The following is an 18,582-nucleotide window of genomic DNA, read 5'->3' on the forward strand; positions in this document are numbered from 1 at the left end:
GAAAAATCACAATTCACAGAAGAAATTCAAATGACCATTAAACATATGAAAAACTCAATTTACTTGTGGTAAAATAAATTTAAAATTAAAATAGTAAGGCATTATTTTTCATTTATGAGACTAAAATAAGGTAAGAAGAGATGTCATTTGCACGCTGTTGACAGAGTGGATGGGCACAATGCCTTTGGCAATAGTCAAATGTACCTTCCCGTTGACATTCCACTTCAGACATTCCACTTCTAGGAACTTATTTGAATAGAAATATATAAGTAGGCAAAGCTTTGTGCACAAGAATGTTTATTGCAGTCTCAATGGCAGCATTGCAATATTTGAAATCTGTCTCCAATTACAATTTATTGGTTGAATAATTCTAGATAGGATGTATATTTCCTTCCTTTAAAAATCATGTGTACATGTTTATGTATGTGCGTATCTGCATACACACGTATGCATAGTCATAGAGAAAATGGTGTGCAGGGATTACCTCTGGAACTCATGAATAGGGGAAAGGAAAACTTTGACTTTTCCCTTTATTTATTATTGTAATGTCTGATATTTTTAAAAACTACCTGTAGCACCTATAATTTTAAAAAAAGTAAGTCTATGGAGTTTATATTCCACTTCTGAATTGGAAGCTAGCCAGCAATGTACCAAAAATTATTGAAAATATTTTTATGAAGTGCTCACAGGATACCAGCTATTTTTTCTTGGGGGTAAAAGTGGTTTTCAGTACATATAACACTCATGAATTAAGGTACATTGCCTAATCAGAAGCAAAGGAAACTGAATGAGATTATTCTGTGTACTAAGGTTGTTATCTGCAGTAGATTAATGCTAGATTAGGGACAATGACACAAAATACAAGCATGATGGAGGGGCCTGTGTTTGTTGATAACCACAACAGAAAAGCATCTGAGGCTCTGAGGAACAACAGCCTTTTGGTAAGAGTCCCTGAGCAGCACAGGCACTATTCACATCCTAAAAATTCAGAAGGTCTTCATCTAAGAGGAATGCCCAGAATTCAGCTTCCCTGAGCGCTCATGCAGTTACTAAACTTCTCAGGAAATGTAAGCGAACAAAAAAATTTACAGTAATAAAATAGCTCCTCTGTTCCCAACACAGCCATGGACTTCCAGATACAAAAGGCCATCGCTATGGTCTGAATGTTTGTGTCCCTCCAAAGTTCATGCTGAAATCTTACCACTCAAAGATGATGGTAGTAGAAGTGGGGCTTTGGGAGATGCCTAAGTCACGAGGGTGGAACTCTCGTGAGTGGGATTAGTGGCCTTATGAAAGAGGTCCCAGAGGCTCCCTGGCCCCTTCTGCCACCTGAGGATACAATGAGAAGTCTGTGATCTGGAAGAGGACCCTCACCCTACTGAATGGCACCCTGATCTCGACTTACAGCCTCCACAACTGTGAGAGAGAAATTTCTGTTGTTTATAAGCTACCCAGTCTGTGATATTTTGTTATAGCAGCTTGAACAGACTAAAATAGACACTATGTATACAATTCAAAAGACCAGGTTCAAGTTCTGTTTTTTCTTCTTCCCATGGGCCTGAAGTAAGTCACATACTCTCCATGTCCCTATTTCTTAGCCTAGAAAGAAGCTCTAATAATACCTATGCCAACTCCCTTCTCAGGCTGCTCCAAGGCTGAAATGTGGTCACGCTGGGTAAAATGTTTTCAAAGCTGTGAAGTCCTCAAAGAATGTGACTCGGTATTATTTTGAAAGTGGGGACTTTTCAAGGATGAGCCTGAGTTTATGGTTTTTCACAAGTTGTGGTTTAGCAGAACACTATCTGTTTATAAGGACTTCAAAAAAGTGGTGTCTTATTGTTTTATATATGGTAATCATTGCAGGCCACTTCTGGTATGAAGTGTTTTAGATGTGATTCCACACTGGCACTCACAGATGACTTTATTAAAATAGTGGCATTCTTAAATGCCAGAAAATTAAGAAACAATCCTACTTGACTTAGTAAAGATACCCTCAGGGCACAGACTGTAGAAATTCTTTACATCTTCTGCAAAAATGAAACACTGCCTAAATTTAGTGAAAACACTAAGAAGCAGGTATTTTGCAGGCAAGAACACCTTTTTATTTTAAACCACAAATAGTCAGCAGGTGGCCACAACTACCCATGTTTCAATAAAATCACATAGACCTAGGTACAAAAGCACCACTGATTATTGCTCTAGAAAAACTGCATGAAAAATTCAAATATGCACAGTAAAAACACCACAGTATGCACAGGACTAAGTTTTTAAAGCGAATGCATGGAATGCTGAATCAATTTTACACACAGCTTCCAATATTAAATTTATTTAACTTGAGGATGATGGAAATCTCCAAAAAGATGTATTATAAGAAGGTAAAATGTCCATCCTTATATATTTTTGTATGCCAACTAGTTGAGTTCTAAAAAATTAGCATTTACAAAAACTTGGTAAAAATAGCTTTTAAAAGTTGTCCCAAGAGGTACATAAAATCAACCCCAATTTTTCATGACAATTCATTCTCCCTCGTTATCTACAGATTCAGTTTTCTGTGCCTGTGGGGGGAAAAAAGGGAAAAAAACATAGTTACTATTAAAACTACTATAAGCCAAATAAAAGTCCACCCCGCCAACACACACACTTTAGAACATCTGTTTTTTAGCAGCTCTACCCCAAAACCTATTTCAACTCTGGGTGTGAGACAGACAAGGCAGGAATATATTACGCAAACACTTTGCTGCATTTATTGCTTTCTGCTTTTCAAACGAACGCAGAAGCTTTCCCTACAAGCTCCCACTGCTCCGAAGACACAGCACCACACCACTATCTAATTCTAGTCACTGCACACATGCAGAATTTTCTACTGTACCCTTAACTCTCACTGTTTCAATCTGCCCCTTTCCTGACAGTGTGCTGGGTGGGGTACCTCTGGAGGTTGAGACACTAACAGTTGAGCGATAGATGTGGATCTGCAATAACATTACAGGCAATGAAAAGAGACATTAAGAACATGCTACCAGCAGCTGAAGGATCCAGCAATTTCTCAAGACACTGATTCAATCAGTGGGAGGTATTTATGCAAAGTACCTCTTCAGCTTTAGTTTCACCATTTTCAGATGGAGCAGTACCTTCCTTTCCAGCTTCCTGCTTCTCCTCCTTCTTCCCTTTAGCACCTTTGTTAATCTTTGTTCCAGGTTCTTTCTAACAGAGAATCGAAGCACAGAGTATGTTAGACACGGTGTGCTGTCAGCTAACGTCAGTCAGTCTCCGTCCAAACACAAGGTAAAGCACAACCATGGCCAACTCGGTAGCTTTTGGGGGAAAATGGGAACCCAGTTTTTCTGGGCACCAACTGAGTCCTGTGGAGTCTCTGAACATGTAACAGGCTGCTTCGAGCCCACTGGACCTTCCCTTCTGCGAAAACATGATGATTCCCCTCGTGTATTTGTTTGGTGGCCCTCCTCTCCTGATGAAGTGGGAGGTGGTTCTGGCATGGAGAGAACAGCAGCAGCTGGTGAAGGAAGAGGCAAAGCCAGGGAAGAACCCAGCACATGAAACACCTCACGCGGGGACATGGGCTTGAGTGACTACAAAGCTGAGAGAGAACTTGAAAATGAAGACCTAGATCCTTGTTTTAAGACCAAGCCACAGAACTGAGTGCTGCTTCAGCATCACCTACTCACACCACAGCACAGTTTAAAACAATTCACAAGAAGGGACAAGGCTCTGAAGGACAGAGTAGAGTTGAGAAAAGCCACTTTGGGTCAGTTTCTGTGCTTTAGTTTCCCCATCGGCAACACGGGCTATTCGCACCTACCTCAGTAGGACTGATGTGAGGGTTATATGAGGAAAGCAGTCAGAACAGGGTCTGGCTTAGTATAAGGGCCATATCAATGTTTGCTGGTGTTAGTTATTTGCTAGTATTAGTTAGTACGTGATTACTATGAGTTAGACTGGCCGACTAAGACCATTGATATGAAGTCAGAAGCCCTTTCCCGAGGTCCTCCGCTCTCGGCAGCAGTACTGCCCACGGCCAGGCCCACCCTTCTGAGCACCGTGTGAACAGCACGCTCCTGAGGAAGTACCAAACCCTCATGGACATGAGGCTCCTCAGAGCATTGTTCGCTGACTTTCCTCGCTTTACTAACCACATGGAAAACACATCCCTGGTAAAAGTTACATTAAACTGTGCTTTATGCCTGTTGAGAAAGCCTGTAGCAGGGGTAACAGGTTTTTAGTCAGTACATTTAGCCTGAAGCATTAAACGTGATCTTTCCTTGGATGACTTTTGGATATGAAATTATAATTTATTCATTGTTTAAAAAGCCAAAGTGGGAGTGGGAGCACCTCTTACCTTAGCAGATGTTTTTCTTGCTTTAGGTTCAGGTTTTGGTGGAGCGGGTTTCTGCAAAGATAAATTAAATTATGCCAATACTGACAAAGGCAACCCTCAGTACAACCCTCTCCCCTCCCCTCCCCAAAAAAACCCAACAAAAAAACTAAACCAGAAAAACACAAAAAGGCTACAAAAGACAACAGTGCATTTTGACTATGATTTTGTTCATTTAAAAAATATTTCGTTCTATTTTCAGCATCAGCTAACAGCATAAAGCTCTCTGCAATTTCATAACTACTTTCATCTGGGTCCTCAAGTGAACGGCAGGTGAGATTTAAAAGCCGACTCATTATTCCCGCGTCCAGAATAGCTCTTCTCCGGGAACAGGTTAAGCTTCTATCTCTGATGTCTGGTGCTTCCTTTTATCACAGCACAGCAGCAGGAGGAATGACTCAGGCTCTCGTCCAAATGACTCAATGAATTCAGTCACACTAGCCTTCCCAACAGTCTAGAAGTCACAGCATAATCACAGGCAAAGCCCATCCGGTAATGAAGACTGCTGCCTGGGAAGTATTTCAAAATCATTTCCAAATCCTTTCACCCCTGATGTAGATTTCAAGTTCTGGAGCCAAGCACCTTCTTACTTTCGTCTCCAATGCCAGCTCAAGGTGAACAGAATCTCTTGCCCACCCAGATGATGGCTCATTTTGCCCCTGGAGCTTTCTATTAAGAACACGATTGTAATGACGAAATGTCTACTGTTAGCCCCCGAAGTTTAAGATTTTTCACAGATTGTATTAACCAGAGAGCCCACGAGGCAACTATTTTTCTGTTGCCTCATATGGTTCTCCTTCCCATTCCTGTGAGCGGTGCTGGCGTGCCCTGTGGCCATGGTCCCCTACACACAGGGCTTCTGCCTTGGCCTGCTTTCCAGGGCCCTGAGAATGGGTGGCACATGAGGATGCTGGGGAAAATAACCAGTTTAGACCTCTAGTTTTCTATAGCTATTTTTGGAAAAGTATTTCTCTCATTCAGCTAGAAAAAATGCATGTACATCTCTTCTGGCACTAGGGAGAATGGTTTTTTTATAGAAAACACGGGCCAGGGTCTCCCCCTGTGGAGAAAAATACATGTTCCTCCCCAAGGCCTCTAGTTGCTTTTCATCAAGGGCATAAAGTAAAATTGTAGACAGTTCGATTCCTGAAGGCTGGCTGTTAGACATGACCTTTCCAATGAAAAAAGAAAACTGAGCTTGAAAAGTCAGGAATGTTTTTATTCATCTTCTTACCACTCTAAATCTGCGTCTGTTCCCCAAATACAGTAGCTTGCATGGCCCCCAAACTGTCAGGATTTTAAGTTTTATTTTTAGCTTTGACATATTGTATTAATATACATGTGTTTTCTCAATTTACAGCAAAGAATTTCCCTTTCTAGTATTTCTGTAAGACAGCTCCCGCCCCGCCCCCAACTCAGCATTCACGTGTTTTGATGGGACAGGAAATGACGAGGTTTCAGTCTGTAACCCCACTGGCCTCTGACGAGGCTCTGCGTCAGCACTGGCAGCGATGATCTCAGTGGCACGTGCTTATATTGCCGGTTCCTGGTGCTCAGGAAAAGCCTTCTTTTAAGATCTGGGTATTATGTGACTTACATCCCCTTAATGGGCTAGAGATCCATGGAATACAATGGCTTTCAGTAAAATCTATAGTTAAGCTAAAGAGCGTTTAAACTCACTTCTGAGCCTCGCTGAAAGTTACTCTCAGATAGAGCACACCATCTTTGAGGGGTTTCGGGAGAATCTGGAATAACTATGTACACACATAACCGCACCTCCCAGCTCTCCCTCTGATACCACTTCCTTAGGCTGGGACTCGTGTGAAACACTGGCTCACTCAACTCAAACCCAGTTACACTTCGGAATTTGTGACTGGTCCAACTCAAACCCAGTTACACTTCTGAATTTGTGACTGGTCCTAATATACATTTCTGCTTTGATTTATTAATCTGTGCCAGGCACGGGTATTGGCGGAGGATGAATTCCATGCTTCCTCAAAGGCCAAAGGAGCTTGCAGCTCCTGTACGATCTAGTATGGTGATATAAACTGTCAGCTGAGGTTAATGCCTTTCCCCTACATCTCAGTGGGCAGTGTGGGCTGCTGGTATTTTAACCCAAATCCTCTACCAGATAGCCAGGCTGACCTGTCTTCGCAGAATGAAAACCAGACACCAATCAGCAGCAACAAGGAGGAGCACAAGAGCCAGCGAGGAGCCCAGTGTGGTGAGAAGAGCGGGAGCGCGCATCACCAGGCCTGGCATACTTGCCATCCCTGCTTTAATGATCTAACCTTCACCTCTTCCCTGGGCCTGGCTCACAAAGACAGACTCCAAGTGGCAAAGTGGAATCATTACCTTTTCAAAGATTCTCTAGTTCTGAAATGAGGCTAAAGCATATGGAGTCATAACTTTCAGAACATTTTGACTAAAGTATGCATTGTAGACAGAGAATCAGAATTCTTGTCCACTTTAGCACATCATAGGCTACGATTTTGCTTAACATATTTCCTTTGTTTCAGAAATCTAGCAATGTCAAACAACTTCCTGTGCTTTATATTCTTGGTAATGGGGCTGGGCACTGTTTTTCACGGACACATCTGATCAAGGGAATTGCTTGGCAACAATGGTTGAATTTGCTATTTATTGTGACCCACATAATTTCCAAAAAGCAAATAAAACACTCAAGGGAAACAATCTTCCTTCTGCTGCTCAGCTCTGGACACGGGGAACATGAACTCAGAGGAACTAATACCAGGGGGTTCGAGAGTACTCACCGCTGACAATCTGGCAGACCGTCTTGTGGGCTACAAAGGAAATGGAAAAAGACATGTTTTTGATGATTATGATGCCATTGTGATAACCTGGTTATTATTTAACAGGACAGGAGGGAAGGGAAGACCAATAGATGCATTCTCAGTAAGGTCTGAGTGACGTGGGAAGGCACTTGCCTGTCAGTCACACCTGGAATCTAGTCAGTGGCCAGATGGGCATGGCCACTGCCAGTGCGGAAAAACCTGAATATTCCAACCAAAGGAAGTTCACTCTCTTTCTCTCTGGTGCACAGGGTTCTGAGCTCTCCCGTGGCATGGGATGATACGCTCCCTCATGGCCATCTTGGACTACACAATGGACTGAACCTGGAGTTTAATTAGCTTGGATGCTGAACTACACCCAGTAGCAACATGGAACGAAAGCTCTGGACACTGGCCTTACTTTTGGCTTTGCTGAACTCCCAGCTGCACCTTTCCCAGGACTGGCTTAAGGGCAGGAGACTTTGGAACCCAAGAAAAGTAACTTCATGCAAATAAGGCCTTTTCCACATCCCATCCTCTCCTGGGGGCTTCTGAAAATGCATATTTCAGCAGTACCCCAAGAACCTCATTCCCATTCATGAGTGGGAAATCTGGCCTAGTAAATCCTCCTGCAACAATTATACACAACCAAGTTGATTTTAAAAAATTCTTTCTTGATGTCTTATATTTGAGGAAAGAATGTAATGTATGGCTCCCATCACCCTCTCCAGGTGAGTTCAATGACCCTGGGCACCCTAAAGCTCAAGAGGAAGTTTCTGAAGGGGTGTGGGCACACTGTTCAAAGAAATGGCCTCTCCCATTTAATAATTTCACTAAGGGTGTGGCGACTAAGGGAAGAAAAGGAAGATGAGTTTAGGCTCCAAACCACAATCTCTACTTTTCATAATCTCTACTTTTGTGATAAAATTGACAGTGGGAACATTGAGGTGCTATTTAAGAACTAGCTTCCAGTGTGACTCTTGTTCCTTACAAATGGAACTAAAACTTTTAAGTTAATACAAGAGACTTACATAATTGTGTAGAAATCAAAATAATAGGACTCGGCCTTGTTATATGTTAGAAAAGAGAATGACAACAAGTCTTAGGCAGTTAATGAGAAATGTTTCCTTTAAACCAGTGGTTCTCAACCTTCCTAATGCCGGATCCTTTAATACAGTTCCTCATGTTGTGGTGACCCCCAACCATAAAATTATTTTCGTTGCTACTTCATAACTGTAATTTTGCTACTATTATGAATCATAATGTAAATATCTGATATGCAGGATGTATTTTCATTGTTACAAATTGAACATAATTAAAGCATAGTGATTAATCACAAAAACAATATGTAATTATCTATGTTTTTTCCGATGGTCTTGGGTGACCCCTGTGAAAGGGTCATTCGACCCCCAAAGGGGTTGCGACCCACAGGTTGAGAACCGCTGCTTTAAACTGAAACAAAATAAACACATTTATGTCTCTACTAAATGTATATGTTTAAAGATTTAAATAGTTTCACTAATATTTTCCTTTAATTTGGAAGTTTATAGAATTTAGAGAGAAACCGTGCTGAGAATGATGTGCTTCAGGAAATCTTTTCTTCAGTGATGGTGCAAGTTAACAAATGAGATGGCAAAGAAAATTTAAGATAACAGAACTCTTCCAGGCATTTCAGAAATAAGCACACAGAATTGATATTCCATTTACCACCAGCAAAAGATGGCTCCCCAAGGGATTTCACATTCTACAAGTACAACTGCCTTTCTTTGTGTGTCCTAGAAATAAACACTCCATACTTTTTGTCTGTTTTATTCCCTGCTCTAACTCTAGTAGAATAATACGCCACTTAACATATTGTAGATGCTCAATAACATTTGGTCAAAAAATGAACTCAAGCCTTTTCCTAATTCTTGCTGCCTTATGCAGACTTTGTCTCATTCCAATAGCTTAAATGTTTCAAATAATTCTTTAAGGGGTTAGCAAAAATGATTAGTAGCTGCCCGTGCCATAAGTGCAAAGAATCATGAAATTCTTGAAGCTGTGCTTAGGTCAGTCTAGGTCATCTGGTCAGGCCAAACTGGAAGAAATATTTCTTGCCATCTCTAGATCTAAGAAATTTCTTGCTGAAAATAGCCACAGGAAGCTAATCTCATCTTTCTTTAAACTACAGAAAAAAAATGAAGGACCAGAGCCTTCATGAATAGTTTTAACCCTGGGATCTCAAGGAAAGATCAGAAGTGGACTTCAGGCGGCCAGCAGAATGTGCCGGGACTAGGGGGCTGTGCAGGTTAAGTGGTGGCTGTGATAGATTCACTGCAAAGGGGAAGAGGATGTACCGCTGGGCATCCTAACAGCACAGGGGGACTGCCTGTGTCAGATGCTCCATGGGGAATACCACCGTGTCTGTTAGGATTATCACGACAATGCACCACGTCGCACTGGAACCATAACCCAAAATCTGTGATGCCTTTCCCAGGATGGGGAGTTGCATAAATTGGTATGATGGAAGAAAAGGCAACATTATCAGTTAAACCGGGCGGCACGTGGTGAGTTGTTCTTCAATGCAGAGTCAGAGCATGGAGGAGCAATGGGCACCCGGCAATTACCAAACAGAGCTCGGCACTGATGCTTCTGTGTCGCCTCAAGAACCACTCACACTGTCTCACAGTAAGGCCCAGTCAGCATGAAAGTGCTTAGAAAGACGGTCTAGGAGAAGGAAAGCGGCAGCCTCTCCGTTAAAGAGGGGTGAACGGACCTTGCGGATTCCTCTCCACTTGTGTACCGCACTGGCCTCACCTCACTGTTCGCCTCGTCTCTCTCCCATCTGTGTCCCTCCTGCACAGGACCTTCCTCTCTAACAGTAGCTCCCGTGCCTACTGGGCCCTCAATAAATGTGGAGGTGAACACTAGAAATGTGCAGCAGTGTGGGCTGGGGAGGGGTGCTACAGTCACCACTTCATCTTACTGCACTTTGCAGATGATCGTTGTCATGAACAGCGAGGCAAGGCCCTTTACCGGCACAAAGATTATGACTCCCTGAAGGCTCCAGTGATGGCTAGCATTTTTGGCCATAAAGTCTTTTAAAATTAAGGTATGTACATTGTGTTTTAGGCATAATGCTCTTGCACACTTAATACATTACAGTATAGTGTAATGTATTTTAAAAAATCTTCGCCTGAGGATATATTTTGATTTTTAGAGAGAGAAACATTGATCAGTTGCCTCCCGTATAAGCCCTGACCGGGAATTGAACCAGCAACCTAGGTGTGTGCCATGACCAAGAATCGAACACACGACCTTTTGGTGCATGGGACAACGCTCCAATCATGAGCCACCCGGCCAGGGTGTAAATATAACTTTTATATGCACTGGGAAACAAAAAAACTCATATCCTTGCTTTATTATGATATTGCTTTATGGTCTATCTAGAACCAAACCTGCAATATCTCTGATGTATGCCTGCACTCAGTCAGGCCCTATTCAGTGCAGGGCCTGAAAGGGACTAAATATGTTAAGCATTACTCATAACCTTCTCCCTAACCGCCAACTAGCTGTCCTGATAATCACTGAAGTGAGGCCAAAGCACATAAAAATTCCCCCACATTTGCTATCGCTCCTTTCCTCCCAATGTGAACACCGAAACACCCGAAGAGGCGGGGTGATGTCAGAGAGCCCTGTGGGATTTCCAGAGAGACATTCCAGCCAAAGCACTGCTCTGATGCAAAGGTTCCCTGCCCTTTTATAATCCAGGCCCAGTACCAGAGCTGGAAAATCAAAAGCCTAGGTCAGGAAATTAAGGCAAAAACAAAGTTTTTTCTCTGGGCTGTGTAAGTAACTAATTTCTAAAAAGCACATCTTTTACTGTAAAATCACTTTATGACTGCCTGCCGACAATTTCCCAGCTCTTCTTTCTATGCTATTAAAAAAAAAAGAATTTTCTTAAATTTTCCTTTCTGGGAACCATCAGAAGAGATTTTCTCTATCACTGAAAACAGTGGAGGCTGAGAGAAACCTTTCACTTAATCAGCAGAACTGGGTACATGTGCGAGTTTGACATGCTTGGTGTACACCTTCCTGGAAAGTTCTATCAGCGTTCATAGCCTTAAAGTCTGTCAATGATTGGACTATATTTATTGGACATAAAATAGACTAGACTGCTATTTCTTTCCTCTTTGAAACACTCGAATTTGAAGTATTCATTTGAGACTCAGGTTATTGAAGTATTCATTTGAGACGCAGGACCGCTATGAAAATAAATATAGTAAGAATTTCTCTTGATTTGTTGATTGTGAATCCTCAGGAAAAGTGGCCAAAAGAATGGTCCTCAAAGAAGGAAGGAAGACTTTCAGAATGATAGGTCACCAAGAGAGCTACAGAAAAATGTGAGGATTTGTCACTGTGGTATATAGGTGCTGGTCACAATGGAATTATTCAGTATGCAATTACTAACTAGCTTATCATTCCCTGGGTTGGAGACAATTCTGGTGAAGGCTACTCTGAAAGACATGGATTCTTTTACTTTTATGTCCTAGAGGCAAAAGCAACATGGAAGTCTAACCTTGTTATTACAAAGTTCACTGGGATAGAGATAGCTAGATTCAAGTAGAATCTTTGGACTTTGCTGAATACTGCTTGAAGTATATGGGTCATTCCATTGGAATTTGTAAACATGATTATTTTTTATGAGATTTCTTCATGCTCCTGAGTTTGACCAGGAACTTTCAAACAAAACCAAAATTCAAGCTGCTTTTAATTCCCCCAAACAAACGAGGAACTAAATAGAAATGACCTTTGCAAAACTGGGAGGGAGGGAAAGATGCCTTGGCAGAGAAAAACCACTGGACAATCAGAGTTTTACGATTACCACAAAAGGGGCATGAGGACTGAGGACTTTGAAGCAGGACATGCAGCTACCTGTCCTGGTTCTGCAATTCACAGGTTGCGACACGTGGGGAAAACCATATATGTCTCTGAGGACATTGCATTTGTGAAAATGAAGACAATAACATCGCCTATTATCAAACAGCACTTCTCTGACATTCGCTATTCCGTTCCCTTGTTTTATTTTTCTTTATAGCAAATATCCAATTGTTTTATTTTACTCTCTCCCCTGCTAAAATGGAAGCTCCATGAAGGCAGAGATTTTTGCTTCTTTTGTTCACTGAGGACTCTTGCAGAGCCTAGGACAGCACCTGGTGCATAAGGGTGCTCAATACATTTCTTTCAAGGAATGAATCTGTTTTGCTCTCATTCCAGGGTTATTGTAAGGTTCAGAAAAAAAAGAATGTATGCAAAAGGGCTTTGTAAACGGCCAAGTGTAATGACTGTAATATATTGTTTTGGTCATTTATTGTCCAAATACTAACCTGCACCACACCCTGCAAATATCACGGAAGGAATAGAAGCTCTTTAAATCCTTGGTACCTTCGCTATAGTCAGGGCTGAGCACACTCAGTGGCCTAACTAGAAAATCTAAACAATTCAGTGGGGGTAAAATCAATAAATAACTGTCTGACAGTTCTTACCCTAAACCCTAACTCACTAGCTAATCCATTAACCTTGTCACTTTTCAAACAATTGTGTTGATATCTTGAAGGAATATCATGAGTTTTAATTTGGTTTTAGTTTAAATGACAAGTAGAGTCTTGTCTAGGAAATATTTTGGTTAACAATACTATAATACATATAAATATATAAAATAGAATATTAAAAATAATAATTAAAAAAATAATATAGGCATACCTCTCAGAATACTTCAATAAAGTAAATATCTCAGTAAAGTGAGTTGCACAAATTTTTTATTTCCCAGCCCATATAATAGTTGTGTTTACAGTCTATTAAGTGTGCAATAACATTATGCTAGAAACACAATGTACATATTTCAATAAAAATACTTTACTGCTAAAAGATGCCTAACACCATCTGAGCCTTCAACAGTTGCCATAAACCTTCAATTTGTAAAATATGCAAGATCTGCAAAGCACAATGAAGTGAATCACAAAATGAGGTGTGCCTGTAATATAAATAATAAAAATTCCAGGGCCAAAACAATATGTATGAGACAGCTGTAGAAGCAAAATTCTTTTACATATATTCTAAGCAACTCTATTGCTTTTAGTGAAGAGGGATCGGAAAGACTGTTTTCACTATCCAAGATCTATTGTGTGCAGTGCTTTCTAGATTTTCTGACTGACAGATCAATTTCAATAGCAATCCCTAGGGAGAAACCCAAATGCATTTCATGCCCAAATCTAAAAACATTAACGTTCGTTACACGTAGCCAACTGTCCTACAAATTATATTTTCAAGAAAATTCAAACATTCATCATTTTTGGTTGGTTCTAACATTAGTATAGTGACTTGATTTTGGATCACAAACTTCACCTCTCAAACTGTTAGACTGAATGCTTGGTAGGTGGATGGTGGGGATGTGGTTATAGGCAGTTTTGTTTTGCTTTTAAATTATTTCTTTATAGATGCTGTTAAAGGTTTTCCACTTGGCAGAATGAATTTCTTTGTACAAATCCTCTGTAGGGATTTTACTACCACGATAAACTCTTCTGGATTATTATCCTCAATATGAACCACCCAATCAAAGAATCTGTAACTAGACATTGTTTTTATCTAGCTCACGACCCATTTTAGTTTATAAGTTCACTGCAAACTCTGTGCAAAAATGAATGACTGTCACCATAGTTACCATCTCACTTGCTACTTTTTCATCCATCTCCTTTAGAAGTTCATGATATTAGCAAAGCGGGTCAAATGCAAGCATTTCTTCCAAGATCCTAGCTGTTTGGAGGTTTCTGTATATCAATACAGAGCTTCTTTGAATTATTGCCTAATTAACTATCCTAAGCCCTAAGACTTTTTCTGATTTAAAAAACCCAACTTTAGTATTTTGACATCTTGTGTATCCTTCCATAGCTTCTGGCTTTAGACACGACTCCTTTCAAATTTCAGAACCTAAAAAGTGATATATAATTCACTCACTGGAGCAGAGAATTTATTAAATCAACAGTCTTTGATTTCCTTGCTGTGAAAGGCAGACTTTGTTCTCCTTGATGAATTTACCTATTATCTCGATTTTTGCCCAGAAGGAATTCTCAGTATCTGCTTTAATAAGACAGCAGGACCCACAGGTAGAAACATAAGCAACACAGTAAGTGGAAAATGACTCATCTGTGAACCCGACTGAAATATACCTAGGCCAAGGGAGACTACACAGTGACACTCTCTGGCTTATGTAGTCTCAACAACCGTGTACAGGAATAGTATTCATTCAGATGCAGACAATCATAACAATATTAAAAATTCCAGTTACATAACTGAATACAGGATATCAAAGATACACTTACCTCCTGTTTAGTTATTTTGGATCCATCCTTGCCCTCTGTATTCTCTGGAGACTAGAAAGAAAATATTTCAGTAAATTGTATTTAAATTGGGAAACACACATTAGATGGAGTTTTTTTTTAAGCTATTTAAATTCTCTGGACCACATATACCAACAGATACCTTGTGGGGAAAAAGTAAGTTTATAAGAGAATATGTTGTTTACACACACACACACACACACACACACACTGCATAACTGCTCTCATTTTTAAACGAGGAGTGGTGCAAGAATTGATATGAGTCCCTGTTCTCAATGTACATTCAAACTAAGCAATTTTCATTCTTGTGAGTTAAAGAACAGAAACCCAGTAGTCAGTGGCAGGGGTGCCTGCGATCCACCTGCATGTTCCAGTTGCTTTGATTCTCTGAGATGAGGGCAGGATATCTCGCTTTGATTTCTAGCCCATTTCTTGATATCACTTGACTTGATACTCATTATTTTTATAAAATATTACTATTTTTTGCCCTAACTGGTTTGGCTCAGTGGATAGAGCGTCGGCCTGCAGACTGAAAGGTCCCAGGTTCTAGTCTAGTCAGGGCACACGCCTGGGCTGCGGTCTCCATCCCCAGCAGGGGGCCTGTAGGAGGCAGCTGATTAGTGACTCTCTCTCATCATTGATGTTTCTATCTCTCTCTCCCTCTCCTTTCTTCTCTGAAATCAATAAAAATAAATCTTAAAAAAGGTTACTATTTTTCCATTATCAACTCCAGCATCTCTACCACACTCCCAGTTTCACAGGAGAGCCAAGAGCCCTGCCACCCGAGCTGATTTGTTCCCTGATTTTAATCCAGCCCTGTGCAGTGCCTACCCACTCTTGTGACAGTTAAAACCTGCTTCTTTTATAGGCTTGCATACAATGGGGAAAGTATATTTAGATTTACATGACATACGAACTACCCCTACCCTATATATATATATTTTTTTAAATGTATTTTATTGATATTTACAGAGAGGAAGGGAGAGGGATGAGAGTTAGAAACATTGATGAGAGAGAAACATTGATCAGCTGCCTCCTGCACACTCCCCACTGGGGATGTGCCCGCAACCAAGGTACATGCCCTTGACCGGAATTGAACCTGGGACCCTTGAGTCCGCAGGCTGATGCTCTATCCACTGAGCCAAACCGGTCAGGGCAACCCCAATATATTTTCATATACCCCAATATATTTTTATTGGCTAAGACAATAAGATTAAAACAATCAGAAAATTAAACTACTTAAGATATGAATAGAGTTCCCATTAGAAAAAAAAATACAAATAGCAAACCAATGTTTGGCACAACGTTTGGCTTAGCAATATAAAGCAGCTAATGCCTTATCTAATATGAGGGGGGAAAAATAAGATCATAAAACCCACTGTTTGGTGGGGCAGGAGACACTGTAAATTAATATAATATTTTCAAAGAACAACTGGGAATATGATAAAGATACATACAACTAATCATATAATAACCCAATAATTCCAATTTTAGAACCAGGACTCAAAGAAAGACTCTGAAAAAAATATGGTTTTATTTGTATTTTTTCTAATATGAAATAACTGGAAACGACTTACTGGAAATGTTTAAATACACTATGTAACTATGAATGCAATGAGATTAAAATATTTAGACTATGTGACTACATAGAAAGAACACATAAAATAATGCTAAATTTAAACACAAAATACTATATAAAACATAGGTCAGAAGTATATAAAGTCTTTGAAAAAGACAAAAGCTTTTCTTCAAGTCAAAGGACTGAGTAAATCTTCTTTCTTCCTAGGGTTTCCTGCTACCCAGTAGTTCAACCTCTCTCTAGAGCCCCCTAGACCTATGGAGTTCTCTTGTTTTCCAAATCAATGAACTTTTTTCCCTCCTCCAAGGGACCTCCTCTATCATAAAGGGAAACTGAGCCTCCCTTTTCTGTTCTCCACTCTCTTGCACAGGATTGTCTGGTTCACAGATCTAGTGCTACATCAGTCAGCCGAGTTAGGGAGGGCAAGTCTGAACACATGAAGACAATCCCCAGATGGGCTATTCAGCTGTGCTCACATCCTCGGCTCACTTCACAAACTCGACCCTTCTGGTCACAAACCAGACCCTCTGTTGTCAAGGAGTGCTGGACTGCCCGTATACCTGTCAGGCCACTAGGTAGATTTAAATCTGGGGTACTTCTACCTGTTACTGATAGGCATTTAAATAAGCAGCACATAGCTATTGATGTTAAATGATATTAAAAAACAAAAAATGATTAAATGACATTATTTTCAATATTTTTCTAAGAAGATTAGTGACAGCAATGTGACTGAGAGATGACTCTAAACACTGACCTAATAATGTTTGAATTGGATGTAAGTTACTGAAAAAGAGAAACTTGAAAAGATGCACCATTAAAAAAACAGGTGTAATTGAAAATATTAATGCCTTCAGATGAATGAACATAAGACTAGACATGTGAAGAACTACAACTCTAGGCAAAGCTGGTTTCTCTGGTAATCTCTCCGCAAGTGCTTTCTACTAACACAGTGGTTCTCAACCTGTGGGTCGCGACCCCTTTGGGGGTCGAACGACCTTTTCACAGGGGTCGCCCAAGACCATCGGAAAACACATAGATAATTACATATTGTTTTTGTGATTAATCACTATGCTTTAATGATGTTCAATTTGTAACAATGAAAATACATCCTGCATATCAGATATTTACATTACGATTCATAACAGTAGCAAAATTACAGTTATGAAGTAGCATCGAAAATAATTTTATGGTTGGGGGTCACCACAACATGAGGAACTGTATTAAAGGGTCGTGGCATTAGGAAGGTTGAGAACCACTGTACTAACAAGCAGGTAACAAATCTACAGTCAGGAACAACCCAACTGATCTTTACCCTGGGATAGTGTGGTACTGTGCTACGAATGCATGTCAGGACACCAGCTTAAAAGTTTCAGTAGAAATCCTAGATCAGGGTTGTCCTATAGAAATATATAATTCTGAATTTTCTAATAGCCACATTGAGAAAAATAAAAAGTAGATGAAATTAATTCAATATTTTATTTAACTAAATATATCTAAAATTTTATCACTTCAATGTGTCATCAATACACAAATTTTGAAATATTACACAAACTTTTCTGTACTAAATCTTCAAAATCTGACATGTATTTTATACTCATAACACATCTTCATTCAAGTGCTAAGTTTTCACCAGGAACACCTATTTATGTATTTAAAGTTCATAAAGTTTATAGTGATTTTACATATCCAGGTTGTTTCAAACATATTACAATTTCCAATAACTGAATCTAATATCAGTTTTTTAGATTTAAATAGATTAAAAATAAAGTTTTAAAAACTGAGCTTATTTTTTTATGTGGTTAATAGCCTCATAAAGCTACTGGCTACCATAATGGACAGCACAGTTCTAGACAATAACCACCACAAAAGAGGAGAGTAGAACAGATCAGAAGTCAAAGGTCTTGGTTTTGTTCTCAAGGACAATAAAGACAGAACAATTTTAGGCTTTGTTAAAATAAAATTTAAAGACAGTCCTTAACATTTTTAAGACAAGAAATAGGATCTATAAACTTACAAGTCAGGAGAAGTGAAAATAAGCAAATTTTACAAATAAAAGGCAAGGAAGAGAAAAACAAAGCAAGGAAAAATACAGGAAAATAGAAACCACAAAGTAAGATTAGAAAAGGTCCAAATACATTAAAAATCACAATATAACTAAGCAAGTTATACTAAATCTTTACAATGTCAAGTGACAGAAGGAAGAAAAGAAGAAAGTGATTCCACTTTCACAAATTTTAAAACAGGAACAAATCAATATTATGGATTTGTATATGTCATATATAACATATATCATAAGTGCATAAAATCATGGACTGAAGGAATACACACCAAATTCATAATGGTTGTCTCTAGGGAGGCTGACAAGAGAAGGGAAACAGGATGTTTCAAACTTGAACTTTATTGGTAACATTTTATTTATTACAAATATCTGAACCAAATATGCTA

General features: G+C 39.7%; 1 protein-coding gene across 5 annotated transcripts in view; it reads right to left on the minus strand.

The window, feature by feature from the left end:
• Positions 1–283: 283 nt before the first annotated feature.
• HMGN3 (high mobility group nucleosomal binding domain 3) overlaps positions 284–18,582 on the minus strand; it is a 33,646-nt gene continuing 15,347 nt past the window's right edge. Inside the window, exons 2-7 of one of the 5 annotated variants that reach the window (XM_081095081.1) lie at positions 14,541–14,591; positions 7,165–7,194; positions 4,355–4,405; positions 3,088–3,201; positions 2,927–2,969; positions 2,084–2,555 (exon numbers count right to left, since the gene is read on the minus strand). In XM_081095081.1, the coding sequence (XP_080951207.1) occupies positions 2,542–2,555; positions 2,927–2,969; positions 3,088–3,201; positions 4,355–4,405; positions 7,165–7,194; positions 14,541–14,591 (303 nt within the window). In that variant the 3' untranslated portion in view covers positions 2,084–2,541. Of the gene's footprint in view, positions 2,556–2,718; positions 2,970–3,087; positions 3,202–4,354; positions 4,406–7,164; positions 7,195–14,540; positions 14,592–18,582 lie in introns of those variants that run through there. The other 4 variants (XM_081095080.1, XM_081095082.1, XM_081095083.1 and 1 more) reach the window with 4 other exon arrangements.

Source organism: Myotis nattereri (assembly GCF_964212035.1).
Source record: "Myotis nattereri genome assembly, chromosome: 6".
Lineage (NCBI taxonomy): Eukaryota > Metazoa > Chordata > Mammalia > Chiroptera > Vespertilionidae > Myotis > Myotis nattereri.